Source organism: Mustela putorius, unplaced genomic scaffold (assembly GCF_011764305.1).
Source record: "Mustela putorius furo isolate JIRA1106 unplaced genomic scaffold, ASM1176430v1.1 tig00000095_pilon_pilon_pilon, whole genome shotgun sequence".
NCBI lineage: Eukaryota > Metazoa > Chordata > Mammalia > Carnivora > Mustelidae > Mustela > Mustela putorius.
The window spans coordinates 14,472,032-14,498,675 of NW_025421280.1; the positions used below are offsets into that span (position 1 = coordinate 14,472,032).

General features: G+C 51.2%; 1 protein-coding gene across 6 annotated transcripts in view; it reads left to right on the plus strand.

Moving 5' to 3' along the window:
* Window positions 1-1,544: 1,544 nt before the first annotated feature.
* Window positions 1,545-26,644, plus strand: part of ACOX2 (acyl-CoA oxidase 2) — a 33,297-nt gene continuing 8,197 nt past the window's right edge. Inside the window, exons 1-13 of one of the 6 annotated variants that reach the window (XM_013053458.2) lie at window positions 1,545-1,624; window positions 1,888-1,981; window positions 3,881-4,115; window positions 4,535-4,933; window positions 5,337-5,444; window positions 7,799-7,918; window positions 8,248-8,363; window positions 9,021-9,193; window positions 11,517-11,679; window positions 12,831-13,021; window positions 14,394-14,570; window positions 16,560-16,665; window positions 21,902-22,119. In XM_013053458.2, the coding sequence (XP_012908912.1) occupies window positions 3,956-4,115; window positions 4,535-4,933; window positions 5,337-5,444; window positions 7,799-7,918; window positions 8,248-8,363; window positions 9,021-9,193; window positions 11,517-11,679; window positions 12,831-13,021; window positions 14,394-14,570; window positions 16,560-16,665; window positions 21,902-22,119 (1,931 nt within the window). In that variant the 5' untranslated portion in view covers window positions 1,545-1,624; window positions 1,888-1,981; window positions 3,881-3,955. The other 5 variants (XM_013053473.2, XM_013053470.2, XM_004738271.3 and 2 more) reach the window with 5 other exon arrangements.

Consider the following 26,644-nt stretch of genomic DNA (forward strand, 5'->3'; position numbering starts at 1 on the left):
GGAGCTTGCAAGGGGGGGGGCGCCTGGGTGGCTCAGTGGGTTAAAGCCTCTGCCTTCGGCTCAGGTCATGATCTCAGGGTCCTTGCAGGGTTCTGCTCCACAGGGGGGTCTGTGTCTACTGGTGATCTGTCTGTCAAATAAATAAACAAAGACCAAAAAAAAAAAAAAAAAAAAAGAGGAGCCCAAGGTGTTTTGTATTATACCACAAGGGGCCAAAACTTAGAGCTAAGAAAGCAGATCCTGCAGCTTCCAACCCAGACTGCGCCGACTTCCCCCAATGTGGTGAGATGAAAAGATAAAAAGCAGCTGGACAGGTAGGGCCAGGGTGGCCTGGGAACAGCGGGGGCAGGAAGAGAGAGAGAGAAACTTCAAAGTTCCAAAAAGCTAGAAATTCATTAGAAGTGATTGTGAGTATGCCGTCCAGGTTTTCCTGGATGGAGAAATTCCTCCGGCGGAGACTCCCTCCCCAGCAGCCTCCCCAAGCCCAGCCTGGATGCTTCAGAGTCAGAGGCCTCCTAGAGGTTTTCCTTTGGTTTTTGCTTCCCTCTGGACCCCAGTGCTTAGATCGTGCTGGGCATGCAACCACAGGGTTGGATAACAAAGCAACAGGGTTGGATAACAAAGCAAACCAACGAGTTCCTACAACCTAAACCCTCACACACCCACCCACAAGTACCTCACCAGCAGACTGTCCAGAATCTGAAATTCCACTGATGAAGTCCCAGAACCTAAGTCAGGTTCGGTGGGGTGAGGAGGTTCGGAGCCGAAGACTAAAGAAAGAATTCTTAAGATGTCATTGGTGCAAAATGGTGGTTTATTAAAGCACGGGGACAGGACCCGTGGGCAGGAAGAGCTGCTGCCCCGGGTTGTGAGGGTGGGCATGTTATATACCCCACGGTTGGGGGGAGGTGGTGAAGGAATGGTAGGAGGGCCTACAAGGTGCGGGGGGGGGGGGAGTCTTTGCCCTTATGGCCTGATCAATTGTCGTCTTTAGGTCAGGCATTAATATCAAGATAATTGGGAGATTCTTGGTGGGGCATTATGATCCGGCCATCATCTACATTCCTTTCTACCCCAGTCCCCTCCAGTTTATGGTGGGAGGGGGACATTAGGGCTTCAGGAACCAAGAGTTATTTGCCTCTGGAAATTTGTGCTATTGATAAGGTAACCTCCCTGTTCAGGTCTCTAGGACATCTTGTAGGGCAAGGGAGATTCCTGTTCTGCAGGATTGTGATCCCTGCAAGTTAACTATTTATCGTTTTATGGCAGTCAGGGGTGCCTGAGGAATGCTACACATATGGAGGGGAGCGGGTGAAGAGGGGGTGCAAGGCGCCAGCTTTTGCTTTGTCCTCAGCCAGCCTCCTGCTCCCTCATCACCACCATTAAACGTCACTTGGGGGAATTAAGAAACTCTGTCATAGGGCACCAAGAAACCGGTCATAATCTCAAGTTCCAATTTGAGATGATTAACATAATTTCAAGTTACAACTCGGAGCTTCACAGTTTGCCAAGAGACTTCCTTTATAGCCTGCTATTTACAGACAAGGGAAGGGAAGCTCAGAGAGGTCAAGTGACATCTCCCGGTCTCATCTGCAGGGTCTGAGCCGGGGCCTCTGGACTCCAGGTGAGGGCTGTGGTGTCTGCTGATGCACAGGGAACCGGGTACGCATGTTCCGGGGTTCAGCAGTTGAGGAAGAGCCAGCGAGGGTCAGCAGTTGACACTCCCAGAGCTGTGCCCTCACCACTCCACCACCCCCGCAGAAGGGGGCAGAACGGGTCACACCACCTGAGGGAGCCAGTGCAGGAGAGAAAAGCAGGGAGCTCAGCCTGGGGACCCTGAGAGCTGAGAGCCCGCTGGGCTCTGCCTTCCGGTTTTCCATGTTCCAGCCCATTCCAGAGGAGGAGAAAGGGGCTGGGCCACCCACTAGAAACCTAGGCGTGCAGCTCCAGAGAGGCCTACAGGCAGACACAGGTGAGACAGGTAAGCTGGGTCGGGGGACGGGGGAGTGGGAGGCCCCTGAGGGCTGGACCACCTCAGTCAGGACCCTCCCTGCTCTCCTAATGACTCTGAGCTTGGCTTTCTTTGATTTCATTTCAGCCCCTATTTGGAGACCCTGCCCTTAGGCCAGGCCCTGGCTAAGTGTTACTTTAACTTGACAAAGGACCCCGCCAGGGGAACTCCAGGGGAGGAGGGCTTGGGATTTTAAAGAGAGCAGTCAGGTGGGCCTCACTGGGGAGGTGACGTTGAGCAAAGACTTGAAGGAGGTAATGAGGGAGCCAAGAGGACACCCGGGGGAAGAGTGTTCCAGAAGAAGAGTTCGAGGCAGAGGATGCAACCTGGCAGAGGTGGGGTGCAGGGGAGGCCTGCGGTGTCCAGGCACGACAAGGTGGCAGCAACAGTAAGGGAGTGGAGCAGGAAGACAGGAGTCCAGCTCAGCGGCCTTGCAGGGATCCAGGGGGCAGATGAGAGGGGCTCCTTGACCGAGCCAGGCCCCTTGTCAGCACCCCCATGGCCCTGTCACCCCCTCGGGGGTGTGGGTTTGGAAGCCTGCATACAAACCCGACTTGCCGCTTGTGGCTACATGACCTCACAGAGTGCTCTTCCTTCCCATCCTGACCTCCCTGTAAAACAGGCTAGTAACAGTAGCGTATCTATAGGGCTGCGTTGGCTGCCTGCGGGAAACACGGACCACATGCCTCTGGACAGCTAGGCGTGGGATCCAAGGAAGTGCCGACCACCCAGGCACTTGGGAGGGGAACATTCGGGCAAAAAAGGCATTGTTCCTATTGCCTACTCTAACAGCACCCAGCGGGGCAGCAAAGGGGCACTCAGTTTCTGAGGGGGGCGGGGGCGGCAGGGCAGGGTGCTACAGTCAGGAAGGCTCCTTGGAGGAGAGGTCCCTGGAGGTTGGGTCTGACTAGGAACAATGGGGGAAAGCGCCAGAGGCAAAAGGGAGCAGGAGCAGGAGGGGAGCTCCCTGGGTGCTGGAGTAGCTGATTCAGGGCTAGGGGCAGGTTGGGGGAAGGTGCTGGAAGCCTGGGAGCATAGACTCTCTCCTGCAAAACAGTGCGCACCAAGGGGCAAATTCCAAGTGGAGGGTGGCGGGGAGACACAATGTGACTGCAGCTGAAGAGCTCCACCTGGCAGCCTGACAAGGGAGAGGCCCAGGTTAGGTGAGAGATGGTGGGGGCGGGGTGGGGACAGACATGGGGATGGAATAAATGGATTTGAGATACTCAAGAAGCAGACTGGAGCCTACCTGACGGTTGCCTTGCTGTGGGGGAACAGGGGCTTCTGAGTGTCAGGGGGTTTGCCGAAGGACTCAGGTCCATCCTGAGTCCCCCGCAGGGGGACGCACAGGGATCCCGGGGGGGAACACTGCCCAGGCCCAAAGCAAGCTTCCTCCCCCCAGCTCTACGGTACAGCTCACAGAAATGGACTGAGGGAGCCCAGGACTCAGGGGACCAGGTGAATGGGACCGCAAGTCCCTCGATCGAGGCCCCCTGGCTCTGTGGTCAGACCCTATCCAACTCCTGGCTGCCTCAAGCTGTGCAGCTAGAGGCCACACAGATGCTCAGTGTCACCAAATATTTGTGCATGAGTGACTTGAACTACTGTGCGAGAATTCCCCCAGGTAACCCATGCAGTACAGGTTGCAGTGGATGGAGCTCGGGCCCTGTGACTGGATCCCATCCAGATATCGACAAACGGTCCTGCTCTACCATTTACAGAGCAATTACTGCATGCCTGGCCAGCCGAGGGCACCCTGGGAAAGGGGGTGGGGGTGTGGGGCACTCGCATATTTCAGGGCAGTTGCTTTCCTACCCGGAGGGGTCCCTAGCTGATGTTCAGCTCTGGGCACTTCCTCCTCCTACACAGAGGTCCTTAGTACCCCCGGACAGAGCACTAGGCCAGAAGTATCTCTCCTGAGGCACCAGGCAGCTCCAGGCTAGGATGGACAGCCCAGTGCACCGAGTGTCCCTGGGGGATACCTGGAGCAGGCGAGTGCACCCTGACATGGCGAGTGAGAGGTTCATACAGTCCTTCAGCGTGGAACAACTCACCAACATCCTGGATGGAGGTGCCCAGAACACTGCACTCCGGAGGAAAGTTGGTAAGAGGGAGCTGGGGAGTGGAGCCCCTGGTTTGTGCCCATATGCCTTTCTTGGAAGAAGAGTCCTCCACTAGCAGTCCCACCTTCAAATGACAAATTGCTCTCAAAATTCCACTGTTAGAGATTCATTCCTTTGGCCTGGAAGGACCTCTCTAACAAGTCCATATTCCCTGAGCCCAACTGAAGGATAGAAGAGTCTTAGGCAGCAGAAGACCGGGATGCTGGTCCTTAATCTGCCACTGCCTAGCTTTGTAACCTCAAGCAAGTCACCTTCCCACCTCTGGTGCTCAATCATTACATCAGTAAAATGACAATGTCTGACTTCCTTTCCATGTCCACAAGGCAAGAGGGTGGAAAGATCTAAAGGTGCCAGGAACCTCACCCTAGTCTCTAAGCCCTCTGTTCTCTGTCTCTGGAAGAGAGCATCATCCACAGTGACCCAGAGTTTAGCGTGAAGGATAATTATTTCATGACCCAGAATGAACGTTATGTGGCCGCCATCCAGAAGAGATTTCACTTCCAGATAATAGCAAAGCGCCTCGGCTGGTTGGAAAACAGTCCTGAATTCTATTATGCTTACAGGTACTCACTCCCAGGGCAGCCCCAACGGTACCAGGGTCCCTGTCTCTGGTGGGCTACTCCAGCACCATGTCCTTTCCCTCACAGAGCCCTTTCTGGAGAACTGGCATTAGGCCTACACACCGTGTTCCTGAAATCCCTCCAGAGCCTGGGCTCTGAGGAGCAGATTGCCAAATGGACCCCGCTCTGCAATGAGTTCCGGATCATTGCATCATATGCCCAGACAGAACTGGGACACGGTGAGCCTGCATTTCTGCATGCCCGGTTCCAGAAAGCCCACTCACAGCTGAGTAGTCAGAGATTGTGTATTTCCTATGGAAACATTCCAGCAGGTGGCAGTCAAGGGTCTGGAAGGAGGGGGTTCCCTTTCCTAGTTTAAAGAAACACACCACATGAGCTAGCGTGTGTGGCACAAGTCATTCCTTCTAGAAATGTCAGCAGGCGTCCCTTGTCACGGGCTGGACACGACTCCCCCACTCAGCCCACGGGTGAAAGACAAGAAATGCCTGTGAGTACAGCCGGGAGCTCCCCGACTCCAGATGAGGCTGGTGCCTGGCAGTTCTGGGCCCACCAGGACGCTGCCCCCCAGGTGGGAATACTATCCTGAACCCTGACTCACAGACTCCCCTCCTTGATTCCCAGGGACGAATCTTCGGGGCCTGGAGACTGAAGCCACCTATGATGCTGCCACCCAGGAGTTTGTGGTGCACAGCCCCACGTTGACAGCCACCAAATGGTGGCCTGGGGACAGTGAGTATCCATCCGTTACCCCCAGCCCTATCTGTCCCCAAGGAGAACAAAGTTGGACATGGGGCGCCTGGGTGGCTCAGTGGGTTAAGCCGCTGCCTTCGGCTCAGGTCATGATCCCAGGGTCCTGGGATCGAGCCCCACATCGGGCTCTCTGCTCAGCGGGGAGCCTGCTTCCTCCTCTCTCTCTGCCTGCCTCTCTGCCTACTTGTGATCTCTATCTGTCAAATAAATAAATAAAATCTTAAAAAAAAAAAAAAAAAAAAAAAAAGTTGGACAGCAGAGTAGCACGGCTCTGAGGTCTACCAGACCGCAGACAGATTCCCTATTCCAGGCTGGTGAACTTGAATGAATCAATTCATGTACTTGAACTTCAGGGTCTCACCCTGTCAACAGGGGGGATGGGAAGAATTTCATCCATGAGTGGCTGAGAGACCCCAGCTTTGAAGTAGCTGAGGAAACCCACCCGACCTGTTGGGGATGAGGGCCAGGGCCTCTCCCTGCCCCCACACAGGCACCTGCCCCCACACAGACACACGCGTGCATGCACACATCACATACACACGGCCCAGTCCCAGGCACTCTCACCTCCCAAGTTAGTGATTAAGCTTGCCAAGCCATCACCCAGTTAGTTCCCAGATCACCCCTGCTCCAGAAAGGCTCAGCCACGGTCTGGCTGCCAGCACCTCACTGCCCCCTGTGGCCACCAGGTGGCGACCGCACCATGATTCCCCCAGGCTCTGTCATTGTCCCAGAGGAGATCCCAACAAGGCCCTCTCCCCTGGATGTGACACACACCTGTGAGGGCCCATCTGTGGCACTTCAGAATCAATTTGGTGAATGCTTCCATGGGGGAGAAAAAAAAAGGAATCCCAAGAGTACGCCTAAGCAGAAAGAAACAGGCCAGAGATAAGCAGAGAGGGAGAAAGCTTGAGAGAGGTCAGAGAAATAGGGACAGACAGGAGAGAGCAAAGAGAGAGGAGAGGAGCAGAAAAAAGAGGCGCCTGGGTGGCTCAGTGGGTTAAGCCTCTGCCTTCGGATCAGGTCATGATCTCAGGGGCCTGGGATCGAGCCCCATGTTGGGCTCTCTGCTTGGCGGGGAGGAAAGAAAAAGAAACCAACTTTGGCAATAGACAGGCTTGAAATCCCAGTGCCACCCTGGTCCAGGCCAGTGACCTTGAGAGTCCAGGCCAGTGACCTTTAGGGGCCTCCCTTGCTTCTCTGAGCCTCAGTTTCCTTATCTGGGAAATGGGATTCATCATCCCCGCCCTGCGAGAACTGGAAAGCACCAGCACAGGGGCCAGCACCACCTGGATTTAGATAAATGGTAATTATCTGTATTCATTATTACTAGGTGGAGGATACAGTGATTCATTTATAGGTTTTTGAGGACCGAAAAAACAAAAGTCTTGCTCATCTTGCAGTGCCTTTTGCAAAACACTGCTAGATTTGTTTGGTTCTTTGGCAGCAGGTCTCCCTCTCTGGGATCAATGACTCTTTGAGGCCCCTGGGATGGGGGGTGGGGGTAGCAATACACACCTTTCCCTGTGACCCAGGACTGGTTTTCTCACCATGGATCCTAACAGACATACCCCAGCAGCTGTGGCATAAAGATCCTATCTCCCTGATTCCAAAGAAAATGACTCAAGGGCACACACTTCAGCCAGAAGACTGCAGAAGAACCAAATTTTTAAAGAAGCCAAGATTCCCCAGATCATTTCATTTAGGCTATTTGCATTAAAATCCATAACCTTTGTGTACTTTGGCTTTGGAAGTAGGGAGCATCTGGAGGGTATGGAGGGCCCCGCACCCCTCAGGATCTCCAGCAGCCTCCTGCAGCCCCCTCGCCCCGTGCCTGTTTATTGTAGGGAGGTTGCTCCACACAAGTGACATTTAGACAGGACCCCCTGCACCTCCAGCCACCAAATGGATATCCATAAAGTCCACCAAGCCAGTGCGTTCTAGAGCCAGACGCTCGAATTAAAGCTCTCAAGACCGTTCCTGCCATTTCCAAGGATGAGTCAAGGCCATGTGAGTCAAGGGGTATCCTGAAAAAGCATCACTTTGTTGCCCCATATGCTACCTCATCCTCTGCCTGGCCCGCCCTGCCCTGTGTGACACCCCCCTGGGAAGGCCCTGTACCCTTCAGGCTCCTCGCACACTCTCCCCTGACCTCAACATTTGAGGCTGATCAAACAAAGCCCATCCCGGCTTCCCATGGTGCCCTGCCCTTCCCCAGGCCACCGCGTTGGTCCTCCTGGCCCATTACAGACAGGGCCCACACCCAGGCTCCTGATAGGGAGAGTTAGCCTCCTACACCAGAGGTCATGCTGGGCCTCTCCTGCCTCTGCCTTCAGTGGGACGGTCAGCCACCCACACTTTGGTCCAGGCCCAGCTGATCTGCTCAGGAGCCCGGCAGGGCATGCACGCCTTCATTGTGCCCATCCGAAGCCTCCAGGACCACACCCCACTGCCAGGTAAGCCCATATGGCTCCCAGGACCACTGCCATGGAGAGACCCCACCAGGTCTCCCTATCCCAAGGCCCCAGAGCTCATGGGAGAAGCTGGGGCATGGCCCCCTTGGGCAGGTATGGGTCCCTGGAAAGACCTGGTGCTAACCATCTGGGTGAACTTGAGCAACATTCAGGACCTGTCTGACCTCAGCTTGGTCACCTGCAAAACAGAGTAATAACCCCATGTGACAGGCTGCTGTGAGGCTCAGGGGAGGTGGAAGGAATGGGAGGGGGGTACCCGGCACACAGAAAGCACTTGGCTCACAGACATTCCCATCTCCATCTCCTTCTAGGAGTCACTGTTGGAGACATCGGGCCCAAGATGGACTTTGACAACATAGACCATGGCTTCCTGCGACTGGACCACGTGCGGATCCCTAGAGAGAACATGCTGAGTCGCTTTGCACAGGTGGGAGTCTCGCATGCCTACACTGCCTAAAGAAGGGACAGTGGCCCCCTGTGGAATGCTGCTGGCTTTGGGTCTTCCTCCAAAGAGAAGAGTTTGGGGCACCCCACCCCACTCTAGAGGGACTCTGGCATCCCACAGATCTGGGTAAAGCCCCAGTTTAGGAGCTGTGTGATCTTGGGCAAGTTGCTTGACCTCTCTGAGCCTCAGAGTTCTCATGGATCAATGCTCAGAGATCCATGTGGTGGTAGAGCAGTCATAGGGCAGGGTGGCAAAGCGATGGGAGACGAGGGAAGGGCTGAGGGTGACCAGCTTATGTACCTACCATAAGGCCTGGACAACCAGTCACTGACCAGACATGAGCCAAGTGCTGCAGGAAGTTCTGGAGGTCCCCATGTTGCCAGGCATTCCCTTTAGCTGTGGATTTGGGGAAGGTCCTGGGTGTCCCAGGAGAGGAGCCAGGCACTGGAGGCAGGGACAGATCAGCAGAAAGCACAGGTGTGTTTCACAACCAGTGCACCTGGCTGGCGGTCAGCCACCTGCTCCCGGCGAGCAGTCTGAGGACGGTGTGCCTGGAGGGGACGGAAGCCCCATGGTCATGGGTGTAGGACAGATTCGGGGGCTTTGGCTCAGACCCAGCACCTGTCTCTGGTCCCCCAGGTCTTGCCAGATGGCACCTACGTCAAGCTGGGAACACAGCAGACCAACTACTTTTCCATGGTGGTGGTGCGGGTGGAGCTGCTCCTGGGAGAGATCATCCCTCTGCTGCAGAAGGCCTGTGTCATCGCCATCCGCTACTCGGTCATCCGCCGCCAATCCAGCATCCGGCCTAGGCAAGGAGCACCCACATGCTGACCATGACAGGGCTAGCTCTCCATCCCACAGCGCCTGCCCCCTGATGCCACCCCCTGCCCGAGTGGGGTGCTGGGAATACATGTGACCCCCCACAACACACGCACAACCTCTGGCCAGACCTGGCCCGTCTGGCCCTGCCTGCGGGGTCTTCATTGGGTTCTCTCTGTCCCTGGCTGATCTACCGCCAGAGATCGTGGTCTGGGTTTCCGTGTGATCCTGTACTGTCAGATCTGACTCAGATCTGTCTGTCCGGGTTCAGCGCAGCTATGACTGGCTGACTGTGTCTGGGTTGTCAGCTGCTTGCCAGAAGGCGGGGGACTGTGGGTCCTGAGTTCTGTCAGGGTGGGAGTGAGTGTGTCTGGGAAAGGCTGGCTGTCACGTCGAGCGGTGTGTGGCTTGAAGTGGGTTCTGTCCAGCTGTGGCTGTCCGCACCCACATGTGGCACATCCAAATCTGGACCCATTCTGTTGCCTGTGGCTGTGTCCAGTGGGTACCCCCTCTGCCCCATGGGACTGAATAGCGGACTGTACTCTCTGTCGTTATTTGAATATTTATTTCAGCAATCTTCAACCCAACATGGGGCTTGAACTCACAACCCTGAGATCAAGTTCCACAGGCTCTACCCACTGAGCCCTCCAGGCACGCCAGGACTCTCTCTTTTTCACCGTGTGTTATGTTCCCCCGCGCTCATGCAGGCCTGTGTAAACATACGCGGTTGCCAGCAAATGAAAACACAGGACTGCCCGTTAAATTTGAATTTTAGGTAAACAGTAAATAATTTTTTAGAGTAAATATACCCCCAATGGGGACATGCAGCCAAGATGTGGCAGCGAGGAGCTGAGCATATGGTACCAGAGTGGGAAGACAGGCACAGTCCAGCTGACTAAACTCGTGGTGCTGAGGGATGGACTTCAGCCTGGCAGTTTCTTGTCCCAACTCAGCTAAGTGACCCTGGGCGAGTCCTTTGCCCACTCTGGGCCTTGATTTTCTTACCTGGAATATGAAGAGTGGGAGACCCTCCAATCTAAGGACCCAGTATTGTTTCATGCCATGGGCTCGAGGATCCAGAAGACTAAAGCAAAATGGACTGAGGGTCAGAGGCCAGACAGACCTGGGGGACACACAGCTGGGCTGCTTGCCAGTTGTGGGAGCTGGGGCAAGGCACACCACTTCTTTGTCTCTCAGTGTCCTCACCTACAACACAGGGCATGACAGGAGCAATCCTTTAGGGCACTGTGGAGAGTGAAATGCAAAAAAAAAAAGCCAGAGCCCATAGCCCAGGGTCCTTTTCCTCTGGCAAACCCAGGTACTGGGACTGGCCTGGGTATCGAACTCCCCCTTCCTGAGAGAGTCTTCTCTGGAGGACAGGGGTGCTGGGGGAAAAGGTGCTGCTGCTGAAGTCCTGTCCAGAGCCCAGTTTTCTGGGTTCCACAAGTGTCCCAAGGATGGTTATCAAAGTATGTGTCTGAGGAACCTGGGTGGCTCAGTCGGTTGAACAACTGAACCTTGGTCACAGCTCAGGTCATGATTTCAGGATTGTAGGGTTGAGCCCCAAGTTGGGCCCTGTGCTCAGTGGGGAGTCTGTTTGAGATTCTCTTTCTCTCCCTCTGCCCCTCCCCCCCATGATACATAAATAAAATCTTTTTTTTTTTTTTTAAGTGTCCAAATGAGGAGCTGCTAACCTAAGATTCTCCCCAACAGTCATGGGAGGCTTCTTACATTCACACTTTCTTTTAATCCACAAAGAGTTATCGGTCCCCTTCATGCTGGACACTGTCTCAGGCACTGCAGACAGATCAATGGACAAGGCAGACGTAGTCCCTGCCTTGGGATTCCATCAGGCCCAAGTTCCCATCCTCAGAGTTACTGATTAGACTTGATCTACCCCTCAGCACATACTATACTTGCACCTGGACAGTGAAAGGTCAAGTTTCACATCATGAAACTTGATGTGTACAAGACTGCAAGCCCTCACTTGAAGTCCTTGGGACCAAATGTATTGGAATTCAGAACTTTCCAGATTTCGGCAAGATAATATGGTGCATATGCTATAATTCTGTACACGTCCCCCATAAGGGGCAGAACCCATAATCAAACCTGTCAATATTTCTACAGAGAAATGTGTGGATACTCATGTTAGATGGCATTTTAAGATTATTATTAACCTCATGTCAGTTCAGGTCAAGTTTTGCAGTGAGTTATAAAAAACTATCAGTTTTTACACCTCTTATGGCTCTGGGGATATAGGAAGTTGAGGGAGCTGTAGTGATCTTCTAAACCTTCTGTTTTTCCTCTCCTCAGCGACCCAGAGGCAAAAATCCTGGACTACCAGACGCAGCAGCAGAAACTCCTCCCTCAGCTGGCCACAGCCTATGCATTCCATTTCCTGGCGAGCAACCTCTTGAAATTCTTGCACAGCTCCTACGATGCCATTCGGAACAAAGACTTCAGCAACCTGCCAGAGGTACCTGCTCTCTGCTGGGGGGGGGAGGTAGGAGCTGGTAAGATGGCTGAAATTGTTCCTCCCACTGGGAAGCAGCCCCACTCTTGTTCCCATGAACTCCTTTTACTCCTTCCCCCAGCCTCCCAATATCCCAGGGCACCCAGGGCAAACTGTACCCCAACATATAAATCTACCTACATATGGCCTCCAGAAAGCTCCAGAAATGCTAGAGGGAATAATCACACATAAAACATAGAACCCAGGAACACAATCCCTGGTGTGAATTTGAAACCTAAAAAGCTCTGAAAAATTACCATCGTTGAGAACATATTTGGTGGCATGGTATGACCTGAATTGATCTGATATATCTCACTGGATATGTATACCTTTTGCAGCCAAAATACTAATGAGTATGATCACTAAGCCTGCCCCAGACTTTGCCGGGTATTATATATGATCTGCCTTCAGTGCTCTGCCTTAGCTTTCTAAAATCCAAAAAATACCAATTCCAAAACCCATCTGGCCCCAAAAGGTCTCGAATGAAGGATTATGGACTTAGATATACACTGAGGTTCTGTCCACCAGACCATGGGCTTCATAAGCATTGGTTCATTAATCCTTCCAGTTGTGCCACTGGCCCCATTTGTAGTTCCATTTTACAGATTGGGAAAGTAAAGCACAGAGAGATTACGGGTTATGACCTTCCTCCCAAGGACTTAGAAGCCTGAAAGATGGGTAAGGGCTTTCAAGAACCCAAAGCTCAAACAGGTCTGCTGCGTGGCTGCCCCTCCTACAACCCAGACCACTGGGGTTGATGGTGGACCTCCACGGTCCCAGGCCTGCTCTCCAAAAATTCCACTTGCCAGCAAAATCCATAACTCCTAGATGATGGAGAGCCCACTCCAGGAAGGCCCGTCTTCCCGAGATCCTGGAGACGCTGGCGAGGACAGGTTCCCTTTGTTTTTACTGCGCCTACAGCTACACTGCCTCATCGTAGGACCTTGGGCAAGTCACATAACATCTCTGAGCCTCAGCCTCCTCCGTGAAGTTTCGAGGGAAATCTTTCTTACTTCACAGGGTTGTCATGGGCATACAGCAGGTGCTCAGTGAGTGGGAGGCATGGTTGTTCCTGGAGGGCCCCCCTGACTTACCGCGATCCCCTGTTCTTGCAGCTTCACGCCCTGAGCGCAGGCATCAAGGCCATGACGTCAGACTTGTGCTTCCAGGGTTCCGAGCTGTGCCGCCGAGCCTGCGGCGGCCACGGCTACTCAAAGCTGAGCGGCCTGCCCTCTCTGGTCACCAGAGTGACAGCCTCCTGCACCTACGAGGGTGACAACACTGTACTCTACCTGCAGATGGCCAGGTAAGGCCCCTGCGTGGGCTGAAGCAGCACCTGAGGCCGCCGGCGGGGGCGGGCACCGGGCGGCGCCGAGCGAGCAGAGGCCGACCGCGCACAGTCTCCAGTCCACCCCGAGCTTTCGGTAGGCGGGACAGGAGCACGGCTTTCCCTTGTTTCACAGCCTTCAGGGGCTCCCCACAGCTCACGGGGAAACGCCAGGCTGCACCTGCTCCCTGCGGCTTGCCCCGCCCCTGACCCCGCCTCCCTTCCCACGTGCTCTTCCTCCCCCTCGTGCTCCCGTTGCCCCACGTGCTCCCGCTCCCGCTTCCCCTCGTGCTCTCCCTTCCCCAGCTGGACCCGGTTCCTGTTTCCCATCACAGGCTCCCGGAGCTTCCCTCCCCCGAGAGCTCTACCCCAGCCTGCTGGACCCCACCGCTCCTCTCAGCCCTCGGGTCCCGGCTTAGCTGCCCGCCCCGACTGAACACGCCAGGCCTGCACTGAGCGATGGGCTGTTCTCTGTGAGCCCGAGTTTTGAGGGGCTTGCTCACCGCGGGTCCCCGGGTTTAGCACCGGGCTTGCCCGCAGAGCCTCCCACGTGAGAGGCAGGAAGGGAGGCAGCATTTGCCTCCGCGCAAAGTGGAGGATTCTGTTCATTCTCTTCTGGGGGTTGGGGGGTGGGGGGGCTCGGACTGACAAGGCCTTTCCCGTCCCTAGAGTATTATGGGAGGTTTTCTCAAATGATAAGGGGGCTACAATATCCTGTATTAGACATGCAGTGCCCCATCATTATAGGAGCATTACAAATATTTCCAGTTTTCACAAACCTTCTGTCAAGTGACTGTTATTATCCCCATCTAGAGATGGAGAAACTGAGGCCAAGGGAGATGAGGTAACTTGGACCAGCCAGAAGTATCTGTAGAGCTGCCCTGGAAATCCAGGGTTGGCTGAGCCCAGAGCCTTTAACCACTGGGTCGTCAGAGGAAAGAAGCCGAGAGTCACCTGTAACTCTCCACTCGTGTTAGCATTCTTAACCCCTGTTATTTCTCAAGCAAGAAAATTTGATTTCTGCCGTCACTGTATAGTTGAGCACGAATCCCCAAATCCCAAGATCCTAACCAGGAGAAAGGATTCTGTTTGCTCAGATACCAAAAGGGTTTACATTCTGGATCTGAGTGTCTGCGCAGCTCTGCAGCTCCAGCCTCCTTTCCCTAGGGAAGAGACTACAGCCTCAGGGTGCTTTTTTCTGAGGGCCTCACAGCAGGCGGGCTCAGGGGGCTCTGGAGTGAGCATGACCTTGGGAGGGGCAGGAGCCTGCATGGCCCCAGTTCTCCTGTAGGGAGTATAAGACGGCGTGTTTTCCCCACTGCTTACCTGTTTCCCCCGCCCCCACCCCCAGGTTTCTAGTGAAAAACTACCTGCAAACTCAGGCGATCCCAGGCTCCACACAGAAGTCTCTCCCTCCGTCTGTTGCATACCTGACTGCACCCTACCTGGCCAGGTGCCCAGCCCAGAAAGCAGCTGACTTCCTCCACCCAAAACTCTACACCACCGCCTGGGCACACGTGGCAGCCAGGTGAGTAAGAAATCGGCCATTCGACCTGCGGGCAGGCTCCTTCCCACACTAGGGCCTTTGGAGCGGGGCTGGGTGAGCATTCGTGGATACTCCTCTGAGAAGAACCCCCCTCCCCAACCTCGGTCCTCTCGGTTCCTGCCACCATGGGCAGAGAAGGGGAAGCCACATCCATGAGCCACCATCACTTCCCCATCCTGGCCGAGCTGGTAAAAGGACATCACCCCTCTGGCCAGTGCAAGGAAATTCTTTTTTTTTTTTTTTAAGAATTTTTTTGGGGGGAGCGCCTGTGTGGCTCAGTTGGTTGAGCGACTGCCTTCAGCTCAGGTCACGGTCCCGGAGTCCCAGGATCGAGTCCCACATCAGGCTCCCAGCTCCATGGGGAGTCTGCTTCTCCCTCTGACCTCGCCTCTCATGCTCTCTCTCACTGTCTCTCTCTCTCTCAAATAAATAAATAAAATCTTTCAAAAAAAAAAAAAGATTTTATTTATGTAAGAGTGAGAGAGCAAGAGCATGAGCAGGGCAGGGGCAGAGAGAGAAGCCAACTCCCCAGTGAGCAGTGGCGTGTTCCTGAGACCATGACCTGAGCTGAAGTCAGCAGCTCAACCAACTGAGCCACCCAGGCGCCCTGAACTTTTTCTATCTTTAGGCTCTTACTGTGATTTGCAGTGCAATGAATGTGCCCATTTGTAAATACCACAAATGTATCAGTATGTAAATAATGATAAATAATAAATACCAATACTGTATTTAAAATATCCCACAAACTGGGGCACCTGGGTGGCTCAGTGGGTTAAAGCCTCTGCCTTCGGCTCAGGTCATGTCTCAGGGTCCTGGGATGGAGCCCCGAGTTGGGCTCTCTGCTCGGTGGGAGCCTGCTCCGTCCCCCAATGCCACCACTGCCTGCCTCTCTGCCTACTTGTGATCTCTGTCTCTGTCAAATAAATAAATAAAATCTTTAAAAAAATAGAAATTTAAAAATAAAACACCAAAACAAGCTGGAAGAAATATTATCAGCATATGAAAAGAGGTCTTATACCCTTACCTGTGGTTGAAAGAATGGCTAATAATTATTTCAAGATCACAAGCAACTTTGGACATTCATTTATTTATTCCACAAATACTAAGTGCCTACAGGGCACCAGGCACTATTCCAGGCATTTTGGATTTATCAGGAAACCAGTCGCAAAAAGCCCAGGCCTTACGGAACTAATGTTTTAGTTGGGGGAGGTGGTGAGTGCCCAGTAAAGCTTTTCGGGGTAGTTAAAATGCCATTATATTGAATTTTGCTTGGAATTCGATGTGACATCTGTTTATCTACTCCCTGACAAGTAAGAAAAGATAAATATTGCTTAATAAACAGTGTGTTTTGCGTAGAAATTCCAAGGGTCATGAGTGGATGGGCAGGGAATAGAAAATAAAAGAATAAAGGTTATGTATGTGGCAAATGACCGACTTAGTGGTTTGGGGGACAAGAGTTTGTTTAGTTTTCTTTTCTTTTCTAGCCTTTTAAGGTCCCTTAGGTAGAACCTGGAACAGACCAGGTGACTGACAGGTATCAGTAGCCTTTACAGGAAAACCATTGTCCTTGCTCAGCCACAGAAGGCAGTCAAGGGATGGTGTGGAAACACTGACATAAGGTGGCCTCTGCATTAGAAAGGAGGGTCAGTGCCCGCCCCAGAGCCCTGAGGCTTTCCAGCTCCAAGGTCAGGACAGCTCTACCCTTTACTGTGTGACCCCAGACCGGTGAAGTGAGCCAGTCTGGGACTCAGCTTTCCCCGTTGTAAATTGAGAATGCCTAGCCTTACAAGGGTTAGAGAGAGAATGTATAGTCACCATTTAGCTTTGCAACACAAACCAATAGTCAATCAATGGGAATGACTGCATTTCTACTTCTGAGGGATTCCCAGGTAGCCTGAGACCAGACTCCACCAGTGTCCTTCCCACTGAGTCAGGAAATGGAACCTTTTTTTTTTTTCCTCTGGCCTTCAGGCTCATAAAGGACTCAGCGCATCACCTAGAGACTCTGATACGATCTGGGGCTGACTGGGCTGAGGCATGGAACCAGACCACGGTCATACACCTCCAGACTGCTAAGGTGAGCTGCCCCTCAGCTGAAGCGCCAGCTGAAAGGGACCTGTTTGATTCCCGAGCAGACCGTCACGCTGAGCAAATCTGAGCTCTGCCATTATTCCCCAGCCCGGCTCCGTGGCTGCCCTCGTTTCACTTCCAAGGCTTTCGTCCAGGGTATTTTAATTAAAGGACTTAACTCCAAAGCAGTCTTGCTGACAGCTCTTAGGGAAAAATGTAATGAGGCAGTGTTATTGGATTTGCTTCAGGTTGTTCAAATATTTCCTCCCAGATAGAAAAGCAGGTCAAGTCTCCCTTTAGCCCCACAGGCAAGCCTTAGATGTCTGATTCAATTTCTACTATGTTTTGTGTTTGTGCATAATTCACATTCAGTCAGCAAATATTTGAGCACCCGCTCAACACCAGGCATGGGTTGGGGGCTGGGGCCTCCGTGGTGCCCTTACACCCAGTACCATCAAGGCAGCACTGTGATGGTGAGACACAGGCTGCCGTGGGATCCCAGAGAGGTGCAGCTCTTACCCGGCGTGAGAATCCGAAAGGCTTCCCAGAAGGGACGTAGAGGCCAGGACTTCAAGGAGGAGCTGAAATTAGCCAGGCAAAGGGTAGATGCTGTGGTTTGGGAAACAAAGGTTTCCTGGCAAAGGGAACAGCAGATGGAAAAGGAAGAGGCAAGAAAAGGCCCGGTGCTTGAAGAAATGCAAATCCTCCCAAGGAGGAGCTCAAGGAGGAAGACTGAACCCAGGAGAGGAAGGCAGTTAGGGGATGGAGAAAGATAGGCAAGGCCTGGGACCTTCTGCCTCACTATGAGGAGTTTGGTTTTGTTCCATGGGAAGCCTTGGCCGACTTTGTATCATGGGAGTGAGGTGATCAGAGTTTCACTGTAGAAGAATCATGCAGGCTGCCTGGGGAGCAATGGACTGGAGGCTGGAAGCCAGTTAGGATCAAGCAGCGGTAGTCCCGACCATGACCTTGGCAGAGGGCATGGAGAAGAGTGGGTGGATGCAGACATATTTAGGGGGTAGGAGATAGTGACAGGCTTCTTAGAGTAGTGGGCTGGGAAAGAGGTTGAGTCCTGAGCTCTAGCTTAGGCAGCTGAGACTCTGTCCCTACCTACCGCTGGAAAACCAAGATGAATGCTCGGATCCTCAAGCATCAGGCCCAGGAACTGGCAGAAAAGAACTAGGAGTGCTTTGTAGAGCCCTCGCCGCGCGGGCTGGGCATGAGCGCCCCCTGGTGACTCGCCCCCTCTACCACAGCAGCTGGTGCTGGTCTTACAGGGGCCACCATCCTCCAGGCTGTGTCCACTGCAGAAGCACTCCCTGCTGTGCTAAATGTCCTATCAACACAGGCGAGGGTGAGCCAAGGCTGTGTTCTCATCAGACAAGCACAAAAGGAACCCCAGCTGCCCATGATGCATCCGTTTTCCAAATCTGTGCTCTGTCTTCCAGTGGAGTGGACACTGCATGCCAGGGTTACCTCATTACTAAATACCACCCTGGGGGGGGAGAGCAGCATAATCTCCATTTCAAGGATGAGGAAGCAGAACTCAAAAGAATTAAGTCTCAGAAGTAGAAAATAGTTAAGATGCTTTGCTTTCCTCTCCCTCACAGAGGCAAGCTGTGTCCTCAGGGAGCCACTGTGTGTAAGGGAGGGAGGTGATCCCCGAGTTCTAGGGTTACCGAGGGTAGAGAGTTCCACCAGCCTAGAGGAGAAGAGCAAGTCCCTTCTCCTCCGGCCACTGTAAGCTGAAGAAGAGTGGCTTCCTGGGGAGATGGTGCCCAAGCTGACTCTCCGAAGTCAGAAGGGGCAGGGAAATCTGCAATTTCTGAGCTTCATGCTTTGGAAGAACCATCTACTCTACAGAACTCTTAAGCACCCACCAAGTCCCATCTAGAAACCATAAATATGCAGGTAGAGAGTGAGCAACAAAAGGGGAGTGGGGACAGCAGCAGAGTGGTGGCCCAGGTTCTGTTCCCAGCTCTGTGCATGACCCGGCCTCACTATGTGACCTCCAGTGTCCTTCCTTCTCTGGGCTGTAACTTCCCAGTCTGTAAAACAAAGGGGCATGAAAAAGACCTTTAGGTTCTGACGAGTTCTGGTCCTATTATCTGAGACCCTGCTCAGGAGAGAGGTCTGTCCCTAGGACCACGGGAGCAAATGCTGGCCCTCATTCTAATCCAGCCTCCGTCTCTCATGGCTTTGGCAATGCAGGGGAATGGTGAAGAGTACAGATGCTTAACCAGGAGATGGACTATTTTGGTGTGGATCTTGTTACTACCACTTGCTAGCCAGGTGACCTTGGGCAAGGAACTTAATCCCTCAATGCCTCAGTCTCCTCATCTACAAAATGGAGCCAATCATAGTACCTACCTTTTTAAGATTATTATGGAGATTAAATGAGTTAATACATGTAAAACATAAAATGCACCTAGCATATAAATGCTACATATCCCACTCCACACACCAAATTAGTCAGGAGGCAAGGTTTAAACCAACACACACAAAAAGTAAATAGAGTTCATTGCATTTGGAGCATGGTGCCAAAGTTTGGCTCACCCTGTCACCGGAACAGAAGCCACGGAGGCCAAGACCCTCCAGCAGCTTTTTCCCACTCCACTCCACAGCCCAGGGCCCTGAGAGTTTAAGGATGTGGTCCTCAGATGAGAAAAGGGAAGCCGGGTCTTTCTGACTCAGCAGAGGCAGCAACGCACATCTGCTCCCCTTCTGCACCCAACTGTTGTGAACCCAGTGTGGCTGGGAGCACACCAGGTCCTGGCGGCAGAGTGTGTCGTTAACCCCCGGTGTGAGGCCTCCATGGGGAAGGCAGATCCTTTCCAAGTGAGAAACCTGATGGGCTCACTTTCCTGTTGAAAACTGTGGCTCTCTGACCCCCACAGAAAGAAATCCCAACTGATGTGATCTGATGTGTGTCTTGGGAGTGAATGGTCAAGAAAGAATTCTTGAGCCATTTTCGGTGCAAAAAAGGTGGTTTTATTAAAGCCCGGGAGCAGGACCAGTGAGCAGAAAGAGCTACCCTGGGAGTATTGATGAGGGAGCAGGAGGCTGGCTGAGGACAAAGCAAAAGCTGGCGCCTTGCACCCCCCCCCTTCATCCGCTCCCCTCCTTATGTGTAGCATTCCTCAGGCACCCCAGACTGCCATAAAATGATAAATAGTTAACTTGCTGAGATCACAATCCTGCAAGACAGGAGTCTCCCTTGGTTTGCAAATGTCCTTGAGATTACAACAAAGAAGTTACCTTATCAATAGCCCAATTTCCAAAGACACAGAACTCAGTTCCTCAAGCCTAATGTCACCCTCCCCTCCATAAAAAACCGAAGGAGGTGGAAGTAGAAGGAAAAGTAAATAAAGTTAAATTTCTTCTAAACCTAAATCTCATTAACAAGGATGCTTGATAGCAGGAATGTAACATTCCACCAGACTTCCAATTGTCTTTACTTGGTAGCAACTAAGCCTTCAATATCCTGATAGTATTCTTTGCCCCAATAGCCCTTCTGGACACCCCTTTGTCCTCACCTACCCAACTCCTGTGTATATAACCAACCACCCCTCACAACCCGGGGCAGCAGCTCTTCCTGCCCACGGGTCCTGTCCCCGTGCTTTAATAAACCACCCATTTTGCACCAATGACGTCTTAAGAATTCTTTCTTTAGTCGTCGGCTCCGAACCTCCTCACCCCACCGAACCTGACTTAGGTTCTGGGACTTCATCAGTATGAGGAGCGATTCATTGCATACATTTAAACTGGGAGGGGTAGAGACAAAAGGAGTTTTCAAAAAGGATTTTCATACATTCGAGAAGACACTGGATCCTGGAGGCCCCGTTATTGTCAAGCTAAGGTGTTTTTTCCCCTCTAGCAAGGCATTAACATGAAGACAGTTCAGTTGTGCAGTTCAGTTCCTGGAGGAATGTCATACTCTGTCTGTCTCAAGTATTTGTCAGCGGGCTGCAAGTTAGAGGAAAATTTCATCTTATCTACATTTCTTTCTTATCTACATTTCTTTTGCTTTTGTTCCCCACTTCCGCAGCCGTGTGGCTCACGGCCCTTCACTGGGGGGGGGGGGGGGGGGGGGGGGGGGGGGGGGGGGGGGGGGGGGGGGGGGGGGGGGGGGGGGGGGGGGGGGGGGGGGTAGCCTCACCACTGCAGGTCGGTCATTGCCTCACTCTGCCCCAGGGGGCAGCCCCAGCAGACTGGGGCAGCCTCCTGCAAGCACAGTCCAGTGTGCACGCAATAACTCCGGCCCTGTCCCTGCCCCTTGTCAGACTTCTTTGAACCCTCCAGACAGTCTAAGCCTTGCTACTTAAGGCATTACTGGGAAGCTACCTGGAAATCTGCATTTTCACGAGATGCTCAGCTGATCTGTATGCACATAAACATTTGAGAAGAGTTTTGTTTGTTTGCCTTTTCCCTCTCCCCACCCCCCACGGAATTCGTATACCTAACTTGATAACAATAATATGCATTTGTCTTGGGGAGAAGGGGAATATTCAAAAATATTCAACAACCAGCAGGGGGGCACAGACTAATCAGAAAGCACTACAGGCGTCACAGGAGCAGGGGCCTGAAAGCTTCCTGCTTGGTCAGGCATCCATCCTTTATTTGCAGAGCTGTGGGGAGGAGGTAGTCCCAGGGAAGGATCCTGGCTTGACAGAGAGGGGAGTCTCACTAGGTTGAGGGCTGCGGTCACTTACCAAGTGGAACTACTGACAAAGCCAGACTGTTGGGTATGGGTCAACTAACAGCCCTGCTTACCTTGCAGAATTTACTTTCTAGCTGGGATACATTTTATGTCCATCATGTACCTCTACTTTCTCACCCCGAGACACACAAAAGCTCGCGCACACACACACACACACACACACCCTGCTGCCTTGAACACGGCAAACAACAAACAGCTGTTTTCTTCAGAAATGTGGTGCTGTCCTCCACTGTCTCCAGGCCAGCCTCCAATACCCCTGTACTCTTTCTATTTTCAAACCTCCTTGAAATTTCCCCAAACAAAATGGGGAAGCTACCAAGTCCCAGAGCCCACAAGCCCCCAACCAGAGCACATGTGCGAACACATATTCACACGCGCGCACACACCCCATGGGGACCCGCGGTGAGCTTGGGTGGGGGGGGGACACATGGCCACAGCGACCTCACCCCAGCAGTCTTGCCCAGCTTCCAAGATGACTTCTGGAGTCAGAAATAGGAAGCTGATGGATCTTCGTGTCTTTTAGGCACACTGCTACTATATCAGTGTGAAGAGCTTTACAGAAACTCTGGAGAAACTGGAAAACAAGCCAGCGGTTTGGCAGGTGCTCAAACGCCTCTGTGACCTCTATGCTCTGCACGGCATCCTGACTAACGCTGCTGACTTTCTCCATGATGGCTTCCTGTCTGGGGCCCAAGTAGATGCGGTGAGAACCGGCTACCTGGAGCTGCTCGGCCTTGTCCGGTGAGTGGCTGGCCCCCAGACCCTCAGACCATGCTAATCTTCCGAGAAGAGCCCCACACTCTTGGTTTCCTTCCCACTCGGAAACCTGGCGCTCCAGGACTTTGCTAAACAGGGTCCGGTAGAAGCAGCAACCACCCTGGAGAGGCTGACCCGGTAGCACAGTTACCTCAAGGTAAAGCGTGATAGATTAATGAAAGGAAAAAAATGAAAAAACAATTAGAAATAAAAATGCTTAAAAACAAATAATCGCCACCAAATACTCTTCAACACTGTAAAGGAAATAAGGAGAGTATCTAAATGAAGCATCCCACCGTATTCATAGTATGCATAGTATGCATTATTATATGCATTGTATGCATGTAATAATGAGTCTTCATCATAGCTCATATTTAAGGAACACATATATGTGCCAGGCATTATGCCAAAAGCTTTCACATGCATCATCTCTTTTAATCCTTACAGCCTTCTGAAATGAACACTATTAATCTCCCCATTTTACTGGGGAGGAAATTCAGGCTGAGGGGAGGAAGTACCTTGCCCCAGGTCTCAGAATCAGCCAGGGGAGATCAGGGGGCACTCTGGGGCCTGACCTGAGAATATGCTCTTCAACTGTGTTAAAGTTAAGGTGGGGCGATTATTTGTTTCAAATAGATCCTTGTCTTTTTGAATGGGCTCAGGCAAACCCTTACTAAGTGGGCTAAACTTACTTTAATCCTCGCTCAGCTTCATGATTTTTTTTTTTAAACCTGGTCATTTATACAAAGATTCATAAAGCAATAATACAAACAGTTCTTAAATGCGTGCAGTTCAGGGTCATGACATACTAATGCGGCCCTTCCATTCTGTTACATTGTATATAATCTAGATGATCACTTTAAAAACATTGAAACCAAAGCCCCAAACTGAACAGGGCACTGGAAGAAACAAACAAAACAGGGTAGGCACTGTTGTCTCTAGGATAAAAATGGGCTACTTGAGAGTGCAACTTTTCTGAGAAAATAGGATGACTGTTTCATGTGGGGTGGTATCACGTGTGTGTGTGTGTGTGTGTGTGTGTGTGTGAGAGAGAGAGAGAGAGAGAGAGAGACTTTTCCCCTAGAACCTCCAATAGTTCACACTATCTATAAGACTAAGATGATAAAAAAAGCCCAATAAGCTACTTGTGACAAAGTTTTTTTTAAAAAATCTAGATCAAATTATTTTTATTTCTAACAACATGCAACATGCTACAGACCATTTATGAGTCCATATAAGCACCTAATAGATATTCAGTGGTCAGCAAATGTTCAATTAAACCATCAAAAACTATCAAAAATACATTTTTTACAAGTATGGCCCAGGTATTAAACTTTTCCTAATAGAGAGAATCCAGTGGTGAGAACCATTAATAGCAGAACTGAGTATTACACAGGTCAAGCTCAAGTGTACCTAATTCTGAAATGCTTGGCATTTTATTATTTTTCAAAGATTTATTTATTTAGGGGCACCTAGATGGCTCAGTGGGTTAAAGCCTCTGCCTTCGGCTCAGGTCATGAACCCAGGGTCCTGGGATCGAACCCCACATCGGGCTCTCTGCTCAGCAGGGAGCCTGCTTCCTTCTCTTTCTCTCTGTCTGCCTCTCTGTCTACTGGTGATCTCTGTCAAATAAATAAATAAAATCTTAAAAAAAAAAAAAAGATTTACTTATTTATCTGAGAGAGAGAGAGAGAGTATCTGAGCAGGGCATGGGTACGGAGGGAGAAGGAAAGAGAGAAAATCTTCAAGCAGACTCCTGCTGCGCACAGAGCCCAAGGCACAGGGCTCTGAGATCATGATCTGAGCCACAATTAAGAGTCAGGGGCTTAACCCTCTAAGTCATTGGGCACCCATGAAATGCTCTGCATTTTAAAGCATATGAAGTCAATAAGATTCTAGCCTGATTGACATAGATGAAACACAAAAGATCACCCTAACACCTCAGAAGCATGATTTTTTAAATCGGCTACAGCAGGGGCGCCAGGGTGGCTCAGTGGGTTAAGGCCTCTGCTTTCGGCTCGGGTCATGTTCCCAGGGTCCTGGGATCAAGCCCTACATCGGGCTCTCTGCTCAGCAGGGAGCCTGCTTCCTCCTCTCTCTGTCTGCCTCTCTGCCTACTTGTGATCTCTGTCTGTCAAATAAATAAATAAATCTTAAAAAAACAAAAAAACAAAAAAAACCTGCTACAGCATTTCTAGGTGCTTGCCTTGGTGCCGGAGATTTGCAACTTAAAACCAATAGCACTGACACAAACAGGCAACTTATGAATGCATTTAACCCACAAACTGATTTACTCACATTATGGTTTTTTGGTTTTGTTTTTTTTTTTTTAAGATCTTATTGATTATTTGACAGAGAGAGAGAGATCATAAGTAGGCAGAGAGGCAGGCGGGGGGGGGGGGAAGCAGGCTCCCCACTGAGCGGAGAGCCCAATGTGGGGCTCAACCCCTGGACCCTGAGACCATGACCCAAGCCGAAGGCAGATGCTTAACCCACTGAGCCACCCAGGCGCCCCCATGTTATGTTATGGTTCTTAAGTAACATTCCTATCACTGCAAGGGAGTTAGGTATGTAACAGACATCGTGCGTGTAACAGTTCTGTGTCACAGTTCTGTGTCACAGTTCCCTCCCTTGATTACTTAGTATCACCCTCTGATTTCTGAGATGACAAATGAAGGATGGCACACTATTTCATGTGACACTAAGAACCAGCTCTCTGTGTAATGGTAATTAACTGACCCACAGTTTACAGTTGTTTAAGGGGTCATAAAATCTCAGGTGGAGGACAGACAAGGTGAAGACAGCAGACTGACCATATGCATTTACTTTTGTTCCCTCCTGAAACCCATGAAAATACCAGAAAATGGATTAAAAACTTTTTAAAGGTATAAATTGACAAAAAGAACAAACCAGGGATGGGCACCTGGGTGGCTCAGTTGGTTCAGCGACTGCTTTCGGCTCAGGTCATGATCCTGGAGTCCCAGTACTGGGTCCCACATTAGGCTCCCTGCTCAGCAGGGAGTCTGCTTCTCCCTTTGACCACCTCCCCCTTCTCATGCTCTCTTTCAGTCTCTCTCTCAAATAAATAACTGAACAAAAATTTTAAAAAGAGGGAAAAAAAAAAAAAACAGGGGAGGAAACTTGAAAGTAAGAAAGTAGATAGACAGTGACTTGGCAGAGCTGAGAAAAACTGAATTACAAACCAGAGTGGGAAATAAGTTATACCAAAGAACCCCAAGAACTGGGGCGCCTGGGTGGCTCAGTGGTTAAGCCGCTGCCTTCGGCTCAGGTCATGATCTCAGGGTCCTGGGATCGAGTCCCGCATCGGGCTCTCTGCTCAGCAGGGAGCCTGCTTCCTCCTCTCTCTCTCTCTGCCTGCCTCTCTGCCTACTTGTGATTTCTCTCTGTCAAATAAATAAATAAAATCTTAAAAAAAAAAAAAAAAAAGAACCCCAAGAACTAACAGCACTGTGTACATCTGGCAATCAGGGTGAAGGGAAGACCCACAGGAGGGGCTGAAAGTCTATTTCAGAAGGAGCTGAACTCCTAGCTCCCCTCCTTCTCTGCAAGCAGTTTTGAGATTCTCTGACTCCACCCTGGCAGAAGGGCACACAGACGGTCTGTGGGCCAGGGAACATCGAGCATAGTTGAAGATGAGGCTACCCACAGAAAACAGGGGCCTGGATAAATGTTTATAGGCTAAGTGCTAACCTAAGCCCCCTCCCTCAGCCCTCTTTCCCCTGGGTCCCAGAAAACTGGCAGCCAGGCCAGTAGCTACAAGAAGATGATAGCATACTCCTTCTCTGGAGAATCTGAACAGCCCAAGGGAGACAAAACTGAAGATACTGACACATGGGTCCCCCCAGTTCACCCCATACTGAATCCCACACATTGACAAGCACATCCAGACTTGTAATCAGCTAGCTAGTGCCCCACTCATAGCTACGATTAGACACTCAGGATCCCCAGACACCTGGGGGGGAACCCCTGACATAAAAGAGACCCCCAATAAGCAAGAATGAAACAAACTGGACTGCACAAGAGAATCTTCAGGGAAAAGGAATCTTTTTAAAAAGATGAGTAATATCCTTAAAGAGTTAGGAGGAGATACAGCAAGCACAAAATAAGAATGTTATTTCTTAAAAAGTAATATTCAGGGGAAAACAAAACAAAACAAAACTCTGTGAAACCAGAAAACGATAGTGGAAATGAAAAAGTCAGTGGAAGGACCGGAACTGAAAGTTACGACAAAAAGATAAAAATTAGAAAAGATAAAAATAGCAAGAAGACTGATCTTAACTGTCCATCATCTGAAAAAGCAGTCTAGAAAGGGCAGACAGAGAAAATAGAAGGGAACAAACCATTAACAGAATAATTCAAGAAAATACTCCTCAAATGAAGAGCACAAGTTTCAGACTGAAAAGGCCATAGATGTTTACAGACTAGAGGAGACAAACACACACGGAAAAAATAAGTCAAGCACACAGTGTGCAAAATGGTAAGTAAATGC